Below are 23,916 nucleotides of genomic sequence, written 5' to 3' on the forward strand. Positions count from 1 at the left end.
CCGGGTACCTCAGTGAGGCAGGACTGTCCCACGCACCGCCTGAGCCTAGGCTCGCACGCGCGCTGCTGGGCAACAGAGCCCCCAGCCCCGCTCCGGGGGAAGCGCGTAAGCCTGCCAGTCACCCCCCGGGAAGTGAGGGCAAAAGGCGACAGTGGCTCTGGAATTCTGTACAGGCAGAGCTGCGGACACCTAAGATAACGCAATTTCTGCGCTAGGTGGGGCGGGGCTCCGCGAGGACCTCATGCTGAAGGGATAACTTGGGAAGCGGAGGCAGGCGGTAGAGAAGGGGTGTCCGACGGCTACTGAGGACGTGGTGAGTGTTTCTCGTCTGTTTTCGAGTAACTTGGTGACTGCTGGGGCCAGGGATCGGAGGTCTGCATTGGCTCAGAAGGGCGATCTGAACAGCTGAACTGGGACGGGTTCGGGCCTCTGGACCGGGAGGTCGAAGTGAGTTCCAGAGAGGAGGCGGCGCTTTGCTCGTTCGGCTGAAGGGATGAGAGATTTGGGGGGTTCCCTTGCTTCTAGGCTTTTCTCCCCCTTTATTTTCCATGCTTTTTTTTCTCCGCCTGGAACTTTTTTTGTCTAAATATTGCGTGTTCTCGTAAGCCCCGTTCAGATGCAGCCGTCTCTCTGAGCCTTTCCTACAACCCAGGCTGTAACGTCTTCCCTCCCTCCGAACGCCTTTCCGCTCGCCGCCTCTTCCGAGCGCTACCACCTCTCTTATACGGCCCCGCACCTCTTCTCCTTGATCTGGTTACTTCTTAGCTGTTAACCTCCCCTGGGACGCCTCCTGTGACTCCCCGGCTGGGCCAGGCCCTCGAATCTCCCTGGGTCTTAGTAGAGTGGTCATTCCCGTGTCTTTGTCCTCCCAGCCCTTGCGCGTTGGGACAGGGACCAGATTCCATCCGTCTCTAGCTTCATAGCAGGGTAGACAAGTGCAAAGACCGCTGATTTGGGAGTCAGGAGCCCCCGATTAGAGTCGGACTCTTCCAGTTCCCAGCTGTGTGCGACCCTGAGTTTACCTCCTGTAGTTTGATCTTCATCTGTAAGGTTGTTACGGAGAATTCATGAAAGGGAGGGGCGGGGCTTCATCAACTTGTCAGGCCCCCTACAGCGGGGAGGAACTCAATGAACTTGGAAGAGAGGAGTCTGCTATGCTTAAAGATGAGATCATTAACCTGAGTTCTGTTTGCCACCTAGGAAATGCTATGCGGTTTGAAAAATGACTTGCTATGTAGATTTGCACTGGTCTGTCGTTGGGCTTTACATGACTTTCCTTTATGTAGTATGTTTGTTGGGTTTAAGAGACTTTGGCCATCCGGCTAATACACTGTCCTCGTCTTATAGACAAGATTGAGGACCAGAGAGAGAAGGTGACCTCTCCAAAGTCACAGCTGGCCAAGAACCTAAGCCTGTAACTGAAGAGACCAGAGATCTTTCTTTCTGCTACATACACTCTTGGGAAACAGACCCTAAGGTACTTTGGTTTCACACTGTCTTTATCCTTTTTAAACACTCATCTTCTTTGCTTTCCCAACCATAGTCTTCCTCACACTGTGTTGTAATTCCCTTTTCACTTTGTATTTCCTTGCTAGAATATCACCTTCTCAGGGACAGTGTGTGTCCTATTCTTTGTTCTATGTTCTCAGTACAGGGACAGGCTCATAGCTGATGTCAGTTAATGATAACAGCAAAAATCTAGTAAGCACACATTAAATGCCAGGCATGTTACATATAATTATAATTAATCTTCACAATGGCCCCATAAGTAGATTCTATTATCCCCCCTTTACAGATGAGGAAACAGATTTAGGGACATGACTGTGCACCAGAGTTGTGGCTTGTGAAGTCTTTTGGGAATCTGAGGCTCAGCAACCAATTCTTTTAATTTTTTTCCCCACAGATCCTTGCAGATTATCTTCTGGGGAAAAAATGCCTAAAGTCAAAAGAAGCCGGAAAGCTCCCCCAGATGGCTGGGAGTTGATCGAGCCAACATTGGATGAATTAGATCAAAAGATGAGAGAAGGTGAGTCTAGGAGTTCCTGTCTGAGTGGGCTGTGTCCAAGGGTCACAGGCTTACATGCTTCAAGGGGCCAGGCATAAATGCAAGGATAAATGAGAAGAGACAGGCTATACCACTGTGGCCTCCTGACACTGACATGTTTTGTTTGCTTATTAACTGATAGGATACTATAAATGCCAGAAAGTAAGATGATACAAATGAAAAGGTCCTCAAAAATTTTTTTGAATATAAGAGCTTTAGGGAGTATAGATCAAGTAGTCTACCTATAATTATTTGCTGTGTTGGTTAGAGGTATATTTAAAATCATACAAAATATATTTACTTGGGAAATCCTGTTCTTTTTCACTTCCAAATTTTCTGAAACATTTTTATTTGGATTTTTCTTATGAGTCTCTGTTTTCATCATCACTTTGTTTTTGCATCATCTACCAGTTTTCCAGAATGCACCATCTTCACTTCCCTCTAAATGTTGTGTGATCCTGCACTTTGTGAGTCAGTGTAGTGTGCAGTTTTGGGAAATTTTATCTGAAGCCACAAGCATCTGTTGGCCCTATCACAGTATAACCACTTACTGAATTGCTTTTTTTTTTTTTTTTTGTGGTACGCGGGCCTCTCACTGCTGTGGCCTCTCCCGTTGCGGAACACAGGCTTCCGGACGCGCAGGCTCAGCGGCCATGGCCCACAAGCCCAGCCGCTCCGCGGCATGTGGGATCCTCCCGGACCAGGGCACAAACCCGTGTCGCCCGCATCGGCAGGCAGACTCTCAACCACTGCGCCACCAGGGAAGTCCCTGAATTGCTTTTTAAAGCAATCTTTTTTTTTTTTTTTAAGGTTTTTGCTAATTAATCTAACCTTTGTTATTATGAAGCCATACCTCTAGCAATAAGTAGTAAGTGAGTGTTAAGTTACTTTGCTTCCTTCGAAGCTGACTGTATCAGGTAACTTCTATTAAATACCCAGAACTTGCAGTAATCAGGTCATTTTGGGCTGAGAGATTTCTTCCCCAAACAGATCTTTATTCAACATAAAGGAACTTAGAGATTGCTGTAATAGAAGAGATTTTTGTGAGTCCTTGCAAATAAACCTACTTCCTCTTTTTAAGGGGTGACTTTTTGGAGGGAGAGCATTTAGATGTATGTGATATTCTTTACCGTCAAAAGAAGTATTCCTTCTCTTGTTTTTATTTAAGCATATAGTTCTTCTCTGCTTTCCCATTTTTGATACACAGATTTTAAGACCTAGTTTCATGTTGCTCTCGCTTCCACTATAAAGAAAACAGAGTGGATGGCAGGTGGTACCAGAGCTGGCTTTAGTGTTGGGAACAATAGGGAGCTCTGGGGGTGGGGAGAAGCTGCTACTCACCCAGGGCCATTTACCACGTGGGATGCAGCCTCAGCTTTGCCAGATTTGCTGAGTGTTTTTCTTTTTCCAAGATAAGCAGAAATTCGGCTTTTCTGTGTGAAGTCTTCTAATTTAAAATTCAAACTTAAAAAAAAAAGTGTCTGTGGGAGGAGCCAAACAAAGCCAGCCTTCAGGCTGGTGGAGGCTGCCAGCCTCCAGTTTGTAGCCTTCCGCACAAGTTTTGCCTGTGGGATCTGCGGCCGCACTCCTAGGCCATGGAGGAGCCTTGGGCCCACAAAGGCCCAAAGCCAGTGGCATTGCCAGGCCTGTCCTTCTGATCTGAGGGCCATTTACAGGACAACTCACACTTATTGAAGCAGTTGGTCCTCTTACCTTAGGAAGGAAAATTCCTGTTTTCTCCTAGTTTGTCCCTGTTATTTCCTAGCCAGCACAACTGCCCAGCTCTTTGTAAGTTTCTTAGCTTGCTACTCAAGTTTTTGTATAGCCACTGTTGCCCTGTAAGTCCCCAAACAAAAAGAGCCTGATTATAGGGACTATGGGGCAGAGACGGGGGAAGTTATGTGTGGCAGGGGTTTTTATGGGTGACTGAGAAATAAAGGCGCTATCTCCACGGACTGTAACCAGGACTTATAAATAACTTTGCTTTTACAAGTACTTTAAACTAATTGAAATTTGAAGTTAATAGACAGTTTGGGGCATTAGCAAAGAGGCAGAAACCTAAGTCTCGTCTGTGCCACAGTGTCTCCTACCTCTAGCCTCTTTTCATACCCTCCTAGTGGCAGGACTCCACATCGCCCACTGAAAGCTGCCTTCTACTGTGTGTGCGAACCTGTACAAAATGATATCCAAGAATGTTCACATGAGCTTGTGAAAATGGGTCCAAAAAGAAATTTTTAAAATGTGGGTGATGCTACAATTAAAATGTTGAGAGATGACTCAAAAGCACAGGAAGGTTCCACGTCCAGGATGGCAGCCTGAGGAGCTCCATGGCCCCCACCCCGCCTTCCCTCAGTCATCCCATCTAGTCACGTGGCTTTCCGAAACACTCTCGACTCCGGTGAACAAATGTCTTCTCCAGCCTTGACTCAACACTAGAAGTTTCATTTTAAAATACTCCAGTTCCCCCAACTCCTAAAAGTAGGAAGAACCAGATAAAATACAAATAGCTGAATGTTAATTGTTGAAGCTGGGTGGAAGGTACTTGGGAGTTCAGTATACTGTTTTCTTTTGTGTATGTTTGAAGTTATCCTTATTGAAACCTTAGAGAATTCACGGATCTAAAATCTGTCTCCTTTTAGCCCCTCCACCCCACCACCTGGTCCAGGCTACCCTCACCTGTCACCTGGGTGCCTGCAGCAGCCTCCTGCTTCTGCTTGCCCTGCAGTCTTCTCCACGGGGCCGCCAGGGTGAGGGCTTTAGGTTGTACATCAGATCACATCATCATCTGCTCAGGACCCTGCGGTGGTTCATTCCCCCACCAGAGCAAAATCAAGTCCTTCTGTGGCCTTCCAGGTCAAGCACACTCTCTCCACACCCCTTGAACTCCGTCCCCTACCCCCCACCTCCCCCAGCCCACCAAGCCCCCAGCCACACTGCTGTCCCTTGACTCCCAGTTACAGTCCCACCTCAGGGCCTTTACATTGGTGTTGGCTCTGCCTTGTACACGTTTGCCCCTCTTCTCTTTTTTTTAAAATTGAGATATAATTGACATACAATGTATTGTTTTAGGTGTACAACATGATTTTATATATGACTATATTGTGAAATTATTACAAGTTTCGTGAACACTCATCACCTCACATAGTTTTCTTATAAGAACTTTTAAGATCTACTTTCATAGCAACTTTCAAATATACAATACAGTATCATTAACTTTATAGTCACCATGCTATAGATTCCCCAGGACTTATTTATAACTGGAAGTTTGTACCCTTTGACCACCTTCACCCATTTTGCCCACCCCCCCAGCCCACCTTGCACGTCTTGTTTCTTAAGGTCTCTGAGCGGATGTCTCCTTTGATGACTAGTACGAAGTGGCAGTCCCCCTCTTTCCCTGCTCGCCATCCCCTTCCTTGTTCCCTTCTTTTCTGTGGCCGTTACCACTTAACCACCAGGGGCTGATCTGCTTCCCTCTCAGATCATGGCTTTGTGGTTTCTGTGTCTTGCCCACTGCCATATCTTGGGCACCTGGAGCATGGCCTCGCCCATAGCAGACACGCAGTGTTGCTGAGTCCTCAACACCTGCCTTTGACTTGGATCACAGAATCCTGTTTATTGAGCTGAATTACAAATTCTAGGTAATAGAACAGCCTCGGTGTCGGAGAAATGGAGGTATAGGTTTCTTAACCCTTCTCACCTTTCTCCTCTGCCCTAAAAACCAAGAAGAGGTGACAAAGATCAGCTTGTAACGCTAAGAGAAAGACTTGCCTTTTGGCAGGTGCAAGCTGCTACCTGATCCTACATGACTTGATGGAGCCATTATTTCCTGCAGGCTCGCCATGCTAAGAACTTTCAGGCTTGTCTTTTTCTTTTTTCCCTAAACGATTTTGGTTGGGAAATGAAATTAGAGGTGCCTTAAAAGATTATTAGAATGCCCATCTGAAGGTCCGGAATTATCTTGAGAAATTATTATGCTGGAGAAATAGGTCTGGAAGGATAGAGACCCGGGTATTAACAGAGGTTGTCTTTGATTTTTTAAAACCTTTGCTTTCTAATTTATCTAATTTAAAAGGCATTTTTAATTTAAAGCAATTAATGTTTAAGTCATGGGGCTTACCTTTTGCTTCATCTTTAAAAAAAAAAAACAGCCCTAATGAGCCATAAATCATATGCTGTAAAATTCAGCCTTTTAAAGTATTCAGTTAAGCAGCATTTAGTGTGTTCACAGAGTTAGGCAACCATCACCACAGTCAGTTTTACAGTATTTATCACCCTGCAGAGAAACCCCATCCCCTTTAGCAGGGGTCTCCCTCTCCATTTCCCCGTGTCTCCCTGATCTAGGCAACCACTAATCTACTTCCTGTCTGTATAGACAAAGTCATACAATAGGTGGTCTGTGAGGACTGGTTTCTTTCACTGAGCATAATGTGTTCAAGAGTCATCCATGTTGTGGCATGTGTGAGTACTTCATTACTTTTTATAACTGAAAAATATTCCAGCATGTGGATAGATTACATTTTAACCATTCATCAGTTGATGGACACTGGGGTGATTTCTACATTTTGGCTACCACAAACATTCATGTACAGGTTTTTGTGTGCAAGCGCATTTTCAGTTCTCTTGGGTATATACCTAGGAGTGGAATTGCTGGGTCATGTGGTTACTCTGTTTAACTTCCTGAGGAATTGCCAGACTGTTTTCCATAGCAGCTGCATCATGTTACATTCCCACCAGCAGTGTGTGAGGATTCTGATTTCTCCACATCCTCACCAATATTTATTACTGTCTTGTCATTTTGATTATAGCCATCCTAGTGGGTACAAAGGATTTATTCTTTATCCCTACTTATTAAAAAAATAACACTATATCCTATGCAGACTACCCTATCCACCAAAAAACAAACACATGTGTTTTCTCTCCAGCTGAAACAGAACCTCACGAGGGAAAGAGGAAAGTGGAATCTCTGTGGCCCATCTTTAGGATCCATCACCAGAAAACCCGCTATATTTTTGACCTCTTCTACAAGCGGAAAGCCATAAGCAGAGGTAATTGGCCAAATTCTCTCTTGACGCTTCCCAACTTGAGTAGCTTTCAGATTTATTTAATTCTTGAAACCTCAGCAAGTGTCATGATGTTTCTTACCACCAAAAAAAGGAGAGGGGCCAGGCCAATATTGGTTAAATACTTTTTTTTTTTAATTTTTGGCTGCGTTTGGTGTTCGTTGCTGTGCGCGGGCCTTCTCTAGTTGTAGCGAGCGGGGGCTACTCTTTGTTGCTGTGCGTGGGCTTCTCATTGCAGTGGTTTCTCTTGTTACGGAGAATGGGCTCTAGGTACGCGGGCTTCAGCAGTTGTGGCTCGCGGGCTCTAGAGCACAGACTCAGTAGTTCTGGCGCATGGGCTTAGTTGTTCCGCGGCATGTGGGATCTTCCCGGACCAGGGCTCGAACCTGTGTCCCCTGCACTGGCAGGCAGATTCTTAACTACTGTGCCACCAGGGAAGCCCCTGGCTAAATACTCTTTTTAAGGGTGGGTAGTAATGGGCCAGGGGTGGGGGGAACTTTGTTTTTTTTTTTAATCTGAGAAGGCTTTTTTTTTTAAGATGTTGGGGGTAGGAGTTTATTAATTAATTTATTTTTGCTGTGTTGGGTCTTAGTTTCTGTGTGAGGGCTATCTCTAGTTGTGGCAAGCGGGGGCCACTCCTCATCGTGGTGCGTGGGCCTCTCACTATCGCGGCCTCTCTTGTTGCGGAGCACAGGCTCCAGATGCGCAGGCTCAGTAGTTGTGGCTCACGGGCCTAGTTGCTCCGCAGCATGTGGGATCCTCCCAGACCAGGGCTCAAACCCATGTCCCCTGCATTAGCAGGCAGATTCTCAACCACTGCGCTACCAGGGAAGCCCGGGAGCTCTGTTATACTATGGTCTGATGCCCTTTCCCCATCTTTTTGACAGAACTGTATGAATACTGTATTAAAGAAGGCTATGCAGATAAAAACCTAATCGCAAAATGGAAAAAGCAGGGATATGAGAACCTATGCTGCCTGCGGTGCATTCAGACACGGGACACCAATTTTGGGACGAACTGCATTTGCCGGGTCCCCAAAAGCAAGTTGGAAGTGGTAATGTCTCCACCCCTGTCATGTCTGACGACTGGGTGGGATATTACTGTCAGGATTCTGCCCTAGTTGACCACAAGGGGTTTTATGTTGTTCTGTTTTGTGGTTGGCCATCCCCCCAGCAGTGAGACCCTCTGGTCAGGAATCCATGCCAGGGAGTTTGGCAGTAATTATCTTACATCTGGGGGCCAGTCTCACCTCCTCCTTTGGGCAAGTTATTGGGTTCCTTTCCTCACTTAACCAAATGGGGGTGATGATACCCACCGGCCAGTCGGCAGGAGCTTGTCCCTTTCCCTCCAGTGCTTGCCCTTCAGCCGCCCTTTTTTCCAGGCCTCCTTTTCCTCCCAGGGACACTTCAATGTTAGCATCACCATGTCTCCTGCCAGAACTTCCTGGGCGGCTGGGGAACAAGGCTGGGTGTGCAGTAGCTCGGCTCCACACACATACGCCTCTGAAGTGGAGCCGCAGGAAGCAGAGAAGGGTTGCTGGGCTGTTGGCCGTTAGCGCCCTTTGAGCGTGGCCCCTCGGCTGACCGCCATGGGCCCCGCTGGGATGTCAGGCCAGATGTCTTCTTTCACACCGTCCCTCGTCACAAGGTCCCTTCACACTGCAGCACTAGTTACAGCTTGTAGGGCTTCGGCTCAGCAGGCAGCTCTGTCCCCCTGAACCATCTGGAAGCTCAAGGACGGGCATGTGGAGCAGTGGAGAGCGAGCACGGGCTGCCTCCTGAGGGGCAGCTCTGCTGCTGGTCTCTGGCGGGGGCAGGAAGGGGGGCAGAGCAGCAGAAGCCCTGCTCCTCCAAGAGCCCCAGGGTTCCACGGTGATGTCTAGCTGGGGCTCCTGCCCCAGATCTGAGGCCAGAACAGAGCCTGCTTCAGATTTAGTTGGGTTTCACCATCAGATCTTGTTTCCTTAGACCAGAGTCTTGCTCCTCCAAAAAAGAAGAAAAAGGAAAATAAACACCATTGCCCTGGGGCCTTCTGTCTGCTGGGCGGGCTCCCCTGCCGGCCAGACACTAGGCCACACCTGGCCTGGGGGACAAGACTGTTCCGCTGCCACACAGATTCAAGTACACACTCTTCTTCTTCCCGAGCCCACAGTGGAAAGTTCCCCAGCCCAGAGGCGGCCCTGAGGCCTCTGGCGCTGAGCCCCCTGAGCGGTAGCAGACCCACCCCCAGCTCACTGTAGGGTGTGTCCTGCGTGCTTCGCAGAATAACAAGAATCATTTACACAGATTTTTTTTTTTCCTTTTTTGGGAGCAAGTGTGTACACTGAATTTGCATAAATTAAATCCACATAGAGAAGTAACTGCAGTGTCAACAGCAGCTGTTTCCATGTTCACGAGGGAACCGAATTTTCCCCATCCAGCACTGTCGCAGAGGGTTTCTGAGGAGTGTCCTATGGGGAGTGGACGTCCCGTGGCCACCCTTCCCACAGGAGGATTCCTGCGTGTGGGCGTGTGGCCCGTGGCAGGGGCACGGGGTCTCAGCTGTCTTCTGTTTGCAGGGCCGGATCATCGAGTGCACGCACTGCGGCTGCCGGGGCTGCTCTGGCTGAGGCCATCGGCCCCGACCCCTCTCCGCCCTGGACTCTGGACTGCGCAGGTTTCTGCCTGTCACGCCACCCTTTCCTGGGAGCAGCTCTTCCTCAGAGCAGTTCCCCAGGCCCGAGTAGGAGCATGGTCTCTACATGTGAAGGCTTTGGTGTTCATCAGCTGTGATTTGTAGAAATAAAACTAGTAAACCTTTTGGGTCCTGCCTGCCTTCTTTCAGAGCCAGCAGTCTGTGGAACCCAGTGGGACAGCGCCAAGCCCTGGAGACCAGTCTCCCTTAAGGCGTGATCCTAACTCCACCTCACAGGTGCTGTGTGACCCTGAGCACTTACTTTCCTCATTAGTGATGGGGGTGGCAACCTCTCAGACGAGGAGGGCCTAAGATGACATACCAAGGTGGCCCAAGCTGCTCTTGGACTTGCCATGAACTTCTTGGGCACCTCAGACCAACGCCTGCAAAAAGCTGCAGCTCTTACTGTGGCCCAGACCTTTCCCTCAAGCTTGCAGCTACACGGCACATTCACGTGTCTTGAATATGAAAGGGACTCTTGGGGCTCCCGCAGAGCCGTGTGAAGGCCATGCACTTTGTTCCAGCTCTGCTGGAGGTCCCCCAGGGTCTCCCCATCACCTGCCCCCAGGGCCTCTGTCCACATCGGCCACAGTGACGGTGTCCTGGTCTCCCTTTGGTTTGGTCCGGAACTTCTGCCACGGGTGGGGGGTTTCCTCTGCTGGCATCACTTTCAGCCACTGCTTATAATAAGCTCGGAAACCATCAATCTTCTCCAAGTAGGTGTTTCTCCCTTTGTACTGTAATTGGAAAAGCGTGGGGTTCCAAGGCTCAGAGGGGCCACAATTAGACTCACCGCATACTACCTACCGCTGACCCCAAACCATGGCAGCTGGCTCAGGGCTCAGGGAAGCTGTTCTTGCTTCCAGTTGGTCAAAGGGAGAAGGCAGAAAAGCTGCTCAGCACCGAGTAGTGTACAGTAAAGAAACAAAGTTGTACCATGGGGCAGACCCAGATTCTCTCTCATCTGCTAACAATCCTTCCTGAGTCTTTGCTGCTGTGCTCCTATATACCCAGGCATGGCACCCCAGCCCTGCACAGCTAGAACCGCTGGGCGCCACCAGCTGTGCCTCCACAGCCTGCTGAGCGCCTCCCGCTCGGCACAGGCATTGCCTCCCTCTGACTGTCATCTCAGCACTGCTGCAGAGGTCTCAGGAGAGGAGGGAAGAAGGAAAGGAAACAAGACATGCCAGGCAGACACCAAGAGAAAGCTGGTAGAGGAACACAGAGAAGACCAGAGGAAAAACAGACAAAACGTATGAGATAAAAACCGTTACTACATGATGATAAAAGGGTTGATTCAAAAGGTTTAACAATTCTAAACTTGTACCTAATAGAGCCTGAAAGTACGTGAAGCAAAAACCTGATGATCACAAATAGAAATAAGTCCACCATAAGGGAGCATGAATGTATGACTGAATACAATAAGCTTTAGGCTTCTGGTAGTTTGGTGACTGTTGATTGAACCTGAGAAGACCCCTAGTGGGCCCTACACAGTGAAGAGACAACCCCCCAACCGGAAGATTCTTGCAACACGAAACCAACAAAAGACTAGCGTCCAGAATATTTAAAGAACTCTGAGGCATCCGTAAGATAAGACTAACAATCAGCTGTTCAAAGATGCCCAGCTATGCCCTCCAGCATACTCTCCACTGCTGTCTCACTAGCTCTTATTAAGCCTTCAAGCATCCCCCCTGCACAGCCGTCCCTGACCCCACGTCCCCTGGCTTGGTGTGTCCTGGCCGACTTGTCTCCCTCCCAGTCAGGCCACAGCTGCTCTAGAGGTACTCAGCATAGGGTCTGACTCAGCGGACCTAAAAACCAAAGCCCCGGAGCCTGATATCCTCAGAACAGCAAGGAGAGAAGTGGCCATTACAAATCAGATTCTATCGCTGCCCTCCTGCCGTCCCCATTCACTCGACAAACAACAATCTATGCTGGGCGCCAGATGACAGGCAGGCACCAGGGACCCAGGTGAGCAAAGCAGACAGTCTCCACCTCTAGGGGCTTTTACAATCTCTTCAAGGGAAGAGTCACACACGTGTGCATGTAATTACCAACTGTGAAACATGGTGAAAAGGAATAGTGCTCGTGTGGGGGCCGCCAGCAGGGCACCTCTGAGAAAGAGCCATCTGAGCCGACACCTACCAGATGAGAAGGAACCACAGCCATGTGAAAAGCAGGGCAGCCTACTCAAGATGGAATACAAAAACCCCTGAGGCAGGGAAAAGGCCGTGGGACTGACGGTGAACCGAGGGAGGAGTGGCCTAAGATGAAATGAGCCACGTGAACAGGGGCTCGCAGGCCGCAGTCTGAGGAGTTTGGCATTTTCCCCAAGGGAAGCCACCGACAGTTTAAAGCAAAAGGATGCCAATCCCAGCAGGTCAGAACCAGGCGGGGTGTGGGTGGCGCTGGTTAGGGAGACGACGGGCATGTTAGAGCTTGGTGCACTTACCCGGTCGAAGGTGGGTGGGTACTGGGCTGCGAACTCCAGCTGGCGGATGACCACTTCATTCACCGGGACCCTGTTCCGCCTCATGTCCTTCAAGATGTCGATGAGATAGGCGTAGTCCAGCTTCTTGACGGCTGCGTTGATGAGAGTGCTGTAGATGTGGGCGCTGGGGGTCATCTGGGATTTCTGGAACATCACAGACACACCATCAGCAAGATGATGGTGGTGGCTGGGACAGAGAGGCCACTGGTGGCACGTCGGGCTTGGGGAGCTACCCTGCCAGTCAGGCCTGTTCTGCAGACCAGCCACCAGGGACGAGAAGGGCAGGACCTCGTGGCAACAACGGGCTGTATGCCCCGCTCCACGTCCCCCGCTCTGTGGGTCCATCCCAGGTGACTCAGGACCCCGCCCTCTCAGCCCTGAAGAACCTAGACGCAAGTAGAGGGTTGTTCTCAGAGATCAACAGGCTCAGGCAGTAAACCACATCAGGGCAGGAGACCACCTCCTGTGGTTCACTGCACCCCTGTCCCTTGAGAATTCTGGTACGCTCCCTGCTCCCATCATGGCCTCCATCCCTCTAGAGGGTTGGGGCCAAGACCTGCCCCACCCCTCAATCTCACCCCGCGGCCACCACCTTGGCAATCGTAACACCCCTGGCCCTCAACGCCCATTCCTGCAGCGCCTCACCAGGGTTTCCTGTCTCCCAAATTGGGCCACTGACCGTTCCACACTGCAGCTAGAGACCCCACTCTCCCTGCCCCGCCCCCAACAGCTTACCCTGAGGGCAGAGGCCTGGACGGTTCGGGAGGGCCCCCTCACCCCCCCACACCCCAGCTTTCTTCTTCAGCACCACGGGGCCTGCCTGGGCCCGGGCCCGCTCACCCTCATGTCTGCAAGCAGCTGCAGGCCATCCCCTGGCCTGTGGCACCCGATGGCCAGGCTGCAGAATGTCTGCAGGTTAGGGACGATTCCCCTCTTTGCCAGGACTGGCAGCAGTGCCTGTGGGGACAGACGTGGCATCACCGTAAGCTGTAGCCCAGCAGCCCTGGCAAGAGCCTTCTCTGCTGGAGGCGCCAGGGCACGGCTCTGCTCTGAGGCCTCGTGGCTCCCTCTGCTGACCACACTGGGCACCGGCCTTGGCCCAGCTCCCCAGGATTCAGCTGCTCTGCGAGTCCTCCCTGCCTTCCAGCCTGCCTGTCTGTAGCAGGTCATCCCTTCTTCGAATGCCCTTCATGTTCCTGCCCCCTCTGCTCCTCTCCTGGCCACCATCCATCCCTGCCTTCGATGTCCATCGAGCACCAGGGGCCTCAGGGGATGGCGGTCCTGTGGTCCAGGGCAGGAGACAAAGCCGACAACAGCATGGGAAGTGAGGGCCGAGGGAGCCCCCGGGCAGGAGATGAGGAAGAGGGTGCCCGCTCAACATGGCTGGGTCAGGGCAGGGCCCAGGGAGGGGCTCTAGAGAAAGCTGTGCTCTGCTCTGAGGGCCTGAAGGCAGAGGCTGCCTCTGTCAGCTCTCAGGAGAGCCCAGGTCAGAGCTTCTGGCAAAAGGGGCATCACACAGAAATACGTTGTACGAATGGACAAAAATCCCGTGAGGGCCCCAACGTCGCCATCTGTGAGACGAAGAAAGCCACAGGCCAGTGGAGCCTCCTGCTGTGGTCAGTAAAGAAACGAGTGGATGTGAAGCTCTCAGAACAGAATGAAGCACAGTAAGTGTGAGGAAGTCCATGAGGCTGGGGCGGGGCTGAAGGGTGGCCCCTCTGGGAGGGCGGGGAGTATGGCTGGTTCACCACCTGATTCCCAGGAGCTCCGGACAGTCTGCGCCCCTCTCACAGGAACTGCTGACACGCCTGGCAGGGGAGGGTCTGAGGGGGAAGGAGAGGGGCCCAGCCGGGAGCCCTGTGCCTCCCCTGCGCCCCTCACCTTCGCCCCCTCCAGGTCGCCCAGCTTGCTCTTCCTCCTCATCAGCGTGTTGAAGAAGGTCAGGTCGGCCTCCACTTGCTGCGCGTCCAAGACGGTGAGTAGCGAGGACTCTGCGGAAGTGCCGGGCTCCACCACCTCCGCCAACAGCGTGAGGGTTTTGATGTCGGGCCGAAGCCCATGCTCCGCCATCTTTCCCAGGAAGCCCTCAAGGCCCCCCATCAAGGCCAGCCTGTCGGCTGGAGTGGTCACGGTCCCAAAGGAGACCACAGCCGAGGAGACCGCCCCGGGGGTCAGGAGGTTGGTCTCCAGCCCCCAGGGAGGCGGCACCGGGGCCGCAGGGGCCACAGCGTGGTCAGGCTCCACCTTGGTTTCCACCCCAGGCTGGGCCTTGCCGCGGGCTCTGGCCTCCTGAGGCTCCAGAGGCCCCTCAAGTGCCTGAGAAGGTTCTAGAAACAGCTGCCTCTCCAGGGCCTCCACGTGCAGCCTGGCTGACAGGCTATCGTCCGCCCCGACCCCGTCTCTCCTCCTTGCCTGCCGCCCACCTGCCGGGGGCTGGAGCAGGACCATCTCCTCCCTGGGCCTCAGGAGCACCGCCGAGGCCACCTCCGGGTCCCCCAGGCCGCAGTCCCGAGCTGCCCCCAACAGCAGGTTGTAGCCGTGCCGGCTTGGCCGGAGCCCCAGGCTCAGCATCTGCCTCCACACCTGCCAAGGAGAGACAGGCCTCACCCCCAGCTCCTGCTCCGAAGAGCCCCCAGCAGAGCAGGCAGCGCAAGGCAGCAACCAGTCTGCAAACGTGGGGGCAGGGGGGACACGGGAAAGACGCCAGGCTCTGGGCCACTGAGAACCCCAGAGCCTGGGAGCTTCCACGGGGCGCCGCTTCTCCTTTCCTCTGGCTCACCCCAAAACCGTGTCGCACGTCCATCTCTCCGGCTCTCCCAGGCCCTCCTCCCACTCCCCTGGGGAGGGACAGCCGGAGAGGCTCGGTGCTGGAGGAGTCCAGGCTGACTGAAGGACTGGACGCAGCTGCCCTTCCTGAGCGCCTGCCGTGTGCCCTGCCCCACGCGGCGTCCTCAGCTGCCTCAAGAGCACGGAGCGGGCGCGGGCGGAGGGGGGCCTCAGCCAGGAAGAGCACCTCACAAGCTGTGGGCCCGGGCAGGCCTGTCTCCTTTCAAGCTGAGGTCATTTTCACCCCTCAGCGAGGAGTCTAGCACACTTGTGAGTTCTCAAGGGGGCAGTCTGACCACGTGCAGTCACTCTGACACCAACCAAGATGCCACGAGATGCCCCACGAGGCTCATGGTCTTGCTGGCTCCTGTCCGCAGGCTCACTGGGAGGCCACGTGCAGCGGCCAGGAGCTCACATCAAGTGTGCCTACGAGTCAGGGCCGGCCAGGCCCAGGTGGGTGCCACATGCAAAATGGCTACTGCCCACCAGACAGGGTCCTGAGGAGGGCAAGGGTCTGGGAAGCCACCTCCATGGGGAACACTGACAGAACTGAGGTTTATCAGGGACGCAGATGCTATCCCGTGGCAGGAGGGATTCTTGATTCAAATCACAGCTCTGCTTCTTAGTGCCTGTGAGACCTTGGGCAAGTTACTCAACCTCCGGGAGCCTCAGCCTCGTTGTCTCTAAAACGGGGCTATGGTACCCAGCTTGAGCAGTTTAACAAGTGCATGACACAAACCAGCTGCTAGCGTGATAGACTATTTCTCACTAGAACAGATCGAGGCCAAAGAGAGGGAGGAACCAGATCCTGTCTATAAAGCAGCCAGGGGATGGCCGGCAGCCACTGTTTCCAGGGGGTTTGCAGAGGGGAGGCACGTGGTCCAGGGCTGCCCCAGATCACTGGGGCTCAAACTCTGTGCAGACCATCCCCCTGGGGATCTTGCTGAAATGCCGATCTGGCTGAATGAGGCCTGTGTGGGGCTGAGACCCCGCATTTCTGACAAGCCCCAGGTGAGCCTGAGGCTGCTGGTCTGTGGGCCACACCTGAAGTTAGAGCTTTTGTTGAACTCCAGGTCCTTCCCACCCCTGAGGAGCTGAGGAGGCAGCTGTGGTACCAGTGCTAATCCTGCCTCCGCACTTGATAAGGAGGGCGCTGCGATGGGATTAGAGCAGCGTGTCTCAACTTTAATGTCCGTGAGGCTCTCTCAGGACTGAATGCTGACTCCTTGGTCCCACACGCAGAGACGCTGAGTTGGGGATGGGTCGGACAACCTTCAGGGACCGTAAGCTCAGCGGGTCTGGGCCGGCTGCACAGAGAGCCACCAAGCGGAGTGGGAGAGTGTGGGCTGGCTGTGTCCCGACTGGAGCAGCAGCCACGCCTCCTCCGCGTGCCCTCCCTCCTGCCATCTGTAAAACGCAGGGAGCAGCGTGCTCTGGGAAGGCCAAAAGATCACAAATATAAAAACACCCAGCACAGGGCAGGAGCAAGTGCTCAAGTAACGCCCACAGGATCATCACTTGCACCCAACACAGGCACATGGAGGGGGAGCGAGCAGGGCAACAGGAGAGAAAGGACGCAGAACCAGGCGGGACAGACCTGCAGGGCATATCGGAAACCCGTTTTCTTGTCCTGGATGCAGCCCATGAGCAGGTAACTGAAGGTCTCCTCTGTGACCGCATGTCCTTTCTGGATGATTTCCTGGGGGAGGGAACAAAGAGGGCCGGATGAGAATCTGCAGAAGAGCCAAGGCCAAGGCCCAGGCCCGATGGGGCTGGCTAAGGGCAGACACCCCAGGTCAGGCTCAGGGCTGTGCCTCCGGAAGAGGTGGGGCCTGACTCTGGCTCTGGGCCAGCTCAGTACCAGCTGCTGGGCAGAGCTAACTGCTGCCTGCACCCCCTCCTCCTCTCCTTCCCAGGCCTCTCTTCCTGGCTCTGCTCCGGTCACTTCTCTGCAGCCTCTCTGCAAAGGCCACCCCAGCAGCCACTTTTAACCCCTGTACATGAGGCTTTGACATTGCACAGAGCTGGTTTCAAATCCCAGCTTCACCACTGGCTCGCTGTGGGAGTGTGGGCAAGGCATTATGCTCCCTGGTCTCAGTTTCCTCATCTATGAAGTGAGGGCACAGGACTTGCCTTATAGGACCTTTGGAACGACCCCTCAGTGAGCACTGGCTCATCTTCAGCACCATGAAGCCCACCCTCTGGTACAGCACCACGGAGTCCCATCCAGCGGGACTGCACACGGCAGAGCACACGAACCACCGCCTTCACAGGGCTGGGGGCTCCTCTGTCTGCCAGACCCAGGCCTCTGATAACAGGGTCTCATGGGATTCACCTGTGAACCCCAGAGCCCAGTACGGGGCTTGTCTCATTGGCCCCTGAACCTTCCTTCATGAGGAACACAGACAATACAGCCTCACACCCTGCCATGTGGGACTGGCCTCGAATGGGGAGCAGGAAGGAAGGGATGTCCCACCTTAAACACATCGAGGCACATCCTGAGGTCTGCGCACATGGCGGCCATCTTCAGCAGGGAGTGGTACGTTTTCAAGTTGAGCTGGAAGTTTCTGGCCTGAAGCTGCTGCCGTAACTTCAAGGCACTCTGCAGAGCAGAGTCCTTCCAGGGGGACTCAGCGCAGACGTTGAACAGGGCTGTGTAGGTGGCATCTGAGGGCTCCAGGTCTCGCTTCTTCATCTGTGGAGACAGGGAGAAACTTGGAAGTGGCTCTGGGATCAGCCCGACGCACAGACGATGGCCACCCTGAAAGGAAGCTAGAGAAGACTGTGCTACCACACTGAACAGGCCTGGGAGCCGGGCCTGTGACAACGCAGAGCCAAGTGACACGCAGAGCTGGGCTCTCTGAACCCGGTTCAGCCCGAGGGGCTCTGGGAACTGACCCCGCACCGCAGATGCTCCAAACAAGAAACCATCCTCCCCATGGTGCTCAGCAGTCCACCCTGGGCCTGGGGTGCTTTTGCAGCAGGGTCTCCCCAACACTCCCGCTCTGTGGCCGACCAGGCCACCCTGACTGTTAAGATCCATGGGGTGGATCTGGTCTGGGAAAGGGTGGAGGAGGGTGGTAATCAAACCCCAGCTCCAACGTTTACTACCTGAGGGGGTCATAAGTTAGCTCGTCATTGGAAAAATGGGGGTGATACGGTCACCTCGAAAGGCTGTTATGAGGGAGAGCATCATGGGAGAGAGGCCCTGGGAGCAGCAGCAGCCAGGAGCTCGTCTCTGCAGCACATGTCATAGTCCCCCACCCCACCCCCGCTGAGTCACAAACCCCAGACTGACACTGGGCTTATTAAGCCCTCCAGGTGACGGAGTTTGAGAAACTCCTGGTAAAGCCAAGCACTCGCTATTTCCCAGAGAAGGGCAACCTGACCGAGGGTAGGTGACCAGCTTTTGCAGAGTGTACAGAACCCTGTTCTCAGGCCATTTTGGGCTCCACTCCCAAATCCAGCACTCGAGAGAGAGAGAGGTAACCTTAGACATGGCACTTCATCCCTCCAGGCCTCAGTTTCCTCATCTGAAAAAGGAAGACGGTGATCCCAACTTCAAGGAAGGGCAGATGCTCTGTATGTGTTCACATATTCCACAGCGTGTCCTAAGGACTTACTAAGGGCCAGGCCCAAATGACGAGACTAGGGCTCCCAAGAATTCTTGCTGGAATAAAGGATGTTCTCAGCTCCTGGAGAAGATGGGAATACTTCTGCTAGAGTCTATGGTCCTCTCAGGCACAGCTCTTTCCTGACTCATGAGGGAAGCAGCTTCCTGGCTCTAAGAATGACAAACACACCCCAGAGGTGGGCGAATATAAAGTAAAACCATCTTCCAAGAGAAATGAAAGCCCTTTTTCAAAGGATCAGCTTTGGAAAAAAGGTGCATGTGTGCACCTGTGTGTAGCGTGAGGATGGGAGTGAGACAAAAGGAACACAAACTAAATTAACTGGGAGTAGCAGTGGAAAAGGAAGGGGACCGGTGGGCCCTGCCATGGCCCGGACAGGCACTGGAGGACCTTCCATGTCATCACGTAGTTATCTGAGATCACCTCCATTTTATGAACGATGAAACTGAGGCTGGAGGGGGTAATGCACTAGCAGGTGACACATCCAGGGTCTGTACCCAGCTCTTTTGGGGCCCAAAGCCCATGTTCTATGGAGCCTGGCCCCTGCTGCCCCCAGGCTCATGCTCACGTCATTGTAGAGCTGGAAGGCCTTCCTCAGGTAGCCAGCCCGCCCGCAGCCCCCGATCAGCACAGTGTAGTTGCACTCAAGGGGCTGGAGTCGCTCCTCCTTCAGCATCTGTCTCTCAAACAGGTCCAGGGCCTCGGCCAGCTGGGGAAGAGGGGTGGGGGGAGGACACAACGGGGGGGACCTCAGAGACCCTCAGCAGAGGGAGGGAGACTGAGGCTGGGGGACCCTAGCTGAGCCCAAGCTCAGGCCTGCCCAGGAGACAAACACCCACCCTGGGCCTCTGCCACCAGCCTCTTGGTGCCCATGGTCTGCAGCCACGGGCCTTTGCGGTGGCCAAGAAGGAAGCCTACCAGTCTCCCACCACCTGTGAGAGCTCCTGGCCCCACTGCCATGGGGGAACTCCCTGAGAGGCAGGGGAGATGCCCAGGTGAACAAAGATCTGAGGATGGTGAGGGAAGGAGCCATGTGGCTCTCTGAGGGAACAGCCAGTGCAAAGGCCCTGAGGCCGGAGTGTGCTTGGGAGCTGTGGGAGCAGAGAGGAGGCTGCAGCAGAGTAAGTGAAGGAGGGGAGATGCGGGCGGAGAGGTAAGGGGGGTGGAGGGCAGGTGGCAGTTCTTGCAGGCTTCATAAGCTACTGTGAGGACTCCGGCTTCTCTTCATTTCTCAACTTTTCATTATGGGAAATCTCGAATATACACAAAAGTAAAGAGAATAGCGTAACTACAATGCCTATTAACGTCTGGCCAATCTTGTTTCATCTATACCCTGCACTTCTCCTGCAAACTGAATTTTTTTTTTTTTTTTAGCGGTACGCGGGCCTCTCTCTGTCGTGGCTTCTCCCGTTGCAGAGCACAGGCCCCGGACGCGCAGGCTCAGCGGCCATGGCTCACGGGCCCAGCCGCTCCGCAGCATGTGGGATCCTCCCAGACGGGAGCGCGAACCCGTGTCCCCTGCATCGGCAGGTGGACTCCCAACCACCGCGCCACCAGGGAAGCCCCCAAACTGAATTTTTGAAAGCAAATTTCAGACATCCTGTCACTTCATTCACCAAAGCTTCGACATATACCTCCAAGAGATTTTTAAATATAAATGGAATGTCGTTATCAATACCTAAGGAAATGAACATCCCCAGTGTCACTTAATACACTGGGAGAGCTGGAGAGAGAAGTCAGGCCATCTGCTCTCTGCTTTAACGGGATGGCTCCATGCTGCAAGCCCACATCCTGGAAAGAGGTGGAGAGAGCCTCGGGGAGCCCAGAGACAAGTGTCGTTATAGCTGAGGGGGGCAAGGAGAAGGCTTGGCCTGGGCATTCCGGGGTAGGCTTGTGAGAAGTTAGGACGGGAGAAATTTTGAAGCTAGAGCTGGTGAGAGAAAGAGAAGACTCAGAGATGACCTGAAGGCATGTGGCCTGGGCGGATGGAATAATGGGGTTACCATTGAGTGAGATGAAGAAAGCGTAGGGAAATCAAAGTTGGGAACAAAAATTGCAGGCCACTGAGGGTAAGTATAAGGGAGATGGTGAGGAGGCAGCTGAATACACAGATGGGGAGTCCATGGGATGGCCGAGCTGGTAACAGGAAGATGGGAGCAGCATGAAGGAGGGGGCACTGAAAGCCAGGAGGCTGGCGGGTCGCCTGGTGCAGCACCAAGGGGGGAGTGAAGACAAAGAGGAGAGAGGAGCTCTCAGCATCCCACCCTTTAGAGATGACTGGAAGGTTGGGCGGCCCATCACAAAATACCACAGCACAGTGGAAGCAGGAGCCAGGAGCAGCAGAATCCAAAGGTTCCCTACCTTTCCTTCCTTGATCAGGCGTTTGCACTGAAAGAAGTACCAGCAAGGGGTGTTTCTTGGGCCCTGCCGTGATTCTGGCTGCAGCCCCCCTTCCTCATCTTCTTCACCACTCTGTTCCTTGAGCCGCAGGTTATACAACTGGGCCGTCGATTTGTGGAACATTCTCCGGGAGGAGTATTTGTCGGAAAGGGTCCCAAAGCTCTCCTCCTCCCCTTCCTCCTGCGTGGCCATGGGGCTGGGCTGGCCTGGGTCAGAGCTCAGGCTGCCTGTGTTCTTCTGGCTCCGCGGGCCGAGGGACAGCCGAGAGAGGGAGCTGTTGAAGGCTGCTGGCGCTAGCCGAATCAGCCCTGCGGCCCTCGGCCACATGGGCCCCTCCCTGCCTCCGGCCCACCTGGCTCTGAGGGGGTCAAGGTGGTGCAGGATGGCCAATCCCATGGGGCAGGGGCCGTAGAAGAGCCGCGAGAGTCTCACGAGGTCCATCTCTGGTGTTCCCCTCCAGGGCCTGGCATAGGTCAGCAAAATAGTGAAAGTCAACGCGAGTTCATAGTCACAAAAGGCAGAAAGAAGACCAAGAAGGTGGGCACAAGCACAAGCCCTGAGGTTAGAAAGTAGGCCTAGCGTTAGGGTTAGGTTCAGATTTCAGCTCCACCAAACAACTATCCTTGAGTCCCTGGGCACTCACTGCTCTGGCCTGTCTCCTCGGCTATAAACTGGGGTTAACTATAACATCACCCACACAGCACCGTAGCAATGATTCAATCTCAGATACCAGCGTTCAGGTGCAGCATGGTGAGCACTCGATACACCTAAACTATTGATCTGTATCACTGAGCCACGACCTAAGTGACTGGGCACTCAAGTCAGAGCTCACTTTGAGCCCTGGCCAGAGCTGAGTAACTGGGCCCATTACTTGACCTTCTTGGACCTCAATTCCTTCAGCTGCAAGACACACTCACCTTACCACAAGGCCATAAGGATTAAATGAGATGTTTTTATCATAATGCCTGGGGTTTAATAGGTGTTCAAAAAATTATAGCATTATCATTTATTAGGAAAAAACACTGGCATTCTGGGCCTCTGCACAGGGAAGTTAACTTAAACATTTCTCTTCTGCAAAATTCATGGGCAAATGGGCTTCAGCTGTGCTGTCCAATGTGATTATTGACACTTGAAATGTGGCTAGACTAAATGCAGATATGCTTTAAAGGTAAATTATACACCAGATTTCAAAGACTTTGTACAAAAAAAGAAGGTAAACTACACATTTTTTTACACGTTGAAATGATAGTATTTTCGATATACTGGGCTAAAGAAAATTTGAGACTGATTTCACAATCTTTAAACTTTAATGCGGCTACTTAAAAATTTTAAATTACGTACGTGCTCACACTATACTTCTATCGTACAGTTAGGCTAGAGATCCTGGTCTACATATTTGAAACTCTTTAATAAAAAAATATCAGAATACCCCCTATGAACAGAGCCATGCACTTATTTTGATGGGAGAATATGAATAGTTTTAGTTACTTAAGAAACAATTTGGGGAAGTTTTTATCTACTCTGAGAACTTTCGGCCCAATTCAAGGACTCTGTCAGTTGACAAAAAGTTTTCCCCCCAAACAGATGAATACTTAAACTCATTCAAAGGAGAAGAAAGCTCCCCAAATAAAAAAAAAAATCAGAATAACGAGCATGAACACGTTTTAAGGTCTGGTTATATTAGAAGGTGGAAAGACCTCAGAGGGGACAGCAGGTTGGACAAATTAGTATCTGTGGCCCAGGGAGGGGACTGACTTGCTGGGGGCCCTGCAGCAGTATGGTGGGTGAGATCCACTAGCTCTGGAACTGGCTGGCTTCGAACCCAAGTCCATGAATAGTATCAAACAGCTTCTCTTGACCAGCACCCTAGTGACACCAGTGCAGAGGGCCTTTACCATTCTGCACCTGGTGAAGCTCCAAGAGAAACATAATGCGAGCCCGTATGTAATTTTAAATGTTCAAGTGACCCCATTAAATAAAGGGTTTACACATGTTAATCAAAATACAGAGAATTTTAATTACTGATATTGATATAGGTACCAAAATGTCTTTAAAACAAACTTATGCTCTATTAGTATAGATGCTTCTTTTTCCAGCATTAAATAACAAGTCCTATCGTCATGTCCAAGCAGCGACAACTGGAGAGGAGTTTGTTGCAGATACTCTGTCTCCAACCATCATTTACACTCATCCCCATTTGCAATCGCGACTTCGTTTTGGACAGAGCGAACGCCACTCGGTCAGTCACCGAAGGACTTGCTAAATTTCACACTGAGACAATAAAGGGGTAATTCCTTCCTCCTCAAGTTCGTCAACCCGCCCGGGTTACTAACCCCTGAATTAGAGACACGGGGCCGCCGTCCTCCCTTGGGGGACCAGACTCTCCCCGGACGCTCCCCGGGACCCTCAGGCCGACCCGCCCCCTCTCCACACCGGCCTTTAGAGCCTCGGTCTCCTCAGCGGACGCCCCCGGCTCCGACTCTGGCTGTCACCCTCGCTGCCCCTCTGGTCAGTCTTCGTCCGGAGCCCGGGCCCCTGTGAGGGTCAAACAGGAACTCACTCCAAGGGTCCGACCCAGTGAACGCGGCCCCACCTCGGCCGCCAAGCCCACGGCACCCCCGCCCCGCCTCGCGTCACCCCCAGTCCTGACCCCGCGTCACCCCTACTCTCGTCGCCGCGGCGCCGCGAACCCGTCTACGCGGTCCGGACGACCTTGCGCAGGCGCAGTCCGCGTCGCTAACTCCCGGCGCGCATGGTTTCAGGTGGGCGTTCGGCGAGCTGCTAGCCGGG

General features: G+C 52.9%; 2 protein-coding genes across 11 annotated transcripts; one reads left to right on the forward strand and one right to left on the reverse strand.

The window, feature by feature from the left end:
* Positions 1-153: 153 nt before the first annotated feature.
* BUD31 (BUD31 homolog) lies at positions 154-9,903 on the forward strand. The gene is made up of 6 exons (XM_067705623.1): positions 154-313; positions 1,348-1,477; positions 1,904-2,026; positions 6,967-7,089; positions 7,992-8,158; positions 9,662-9,903. The coding sequence occupies exons 3-6, from the start codon at positions 1,933-1,935 to the stop codon at positions 9,710-9,712; spliced, it is 435 nt and encodes a 144-aa protein (XP_067561724.1). The 5' UTR covers positions 154-313; positions 1,348-1,477; positions 1,904-1,932; the 3' UTR covers positions 9,713-9,903.
* Positions 7,218-23,882, reverse strand: PTCD1 (pentatricopeptide repeat domain 1). Of its 10 annotated transcripts, none has more exons than XM_067705584.1 (11): positions 23,777-23,882; positions 23,564-23,661; positions 21,088-21,589; positions 19,295-19,435; positions 17,571-17,789; positions 16,692-16,793; positions 14,150-14,851; positions 13,109-13,225; positions 12,230-12,412; positions 10,340-10,514; positions 7,218-9,086 (listed from the first exon to the last, which is right to left on the reverse strand). In XM_067705584.1, the coding sequence occupies exons 3-11, from the start codon at positions 21,565-21,567 to the stop codon at positions 8,983-8,985; spliced, it is 2,223 nt and encodes a 740-aa protein (XP_067561685.1). In that variant the 5' UTR covers positions 21,568-21,589; positions 23,564-23,661; positions 23,777-23,882; the 3' UTR covers positions 7,218-8,982. The 10 variants fall into 10 exon arrangements, with proteins under 10 accessions (XP_067561685.1, XP_067561687.1, XP_067561684.1 ...); XM_067705586.1 differs by having other exon boundaries at positions 23,460-23,661; XM_067705583.1 differs by having other exon boundaries at positions 23,787-23,879.
* Between the last annotated feature and the right edge of the window lie 34 nt (positions 23,883-23,916).

The sequence above is a fragment of the Pseudorca crassidens genome, chromosome 15 (assembly GCF_039906515.1).
Source record: "Pseudorca crassidens isolate mPseCra1 chromosome 15, mPseCra1.hap1, whole genome shotgun sequence".
NCBI classification, from domain to species: domain Eukaryota; kingdom Metazoa; phylum Chordata; class Mammalia; order Artiodactyla; family Delphinidae; genus Pseudorca; species Pseudorca crassidens.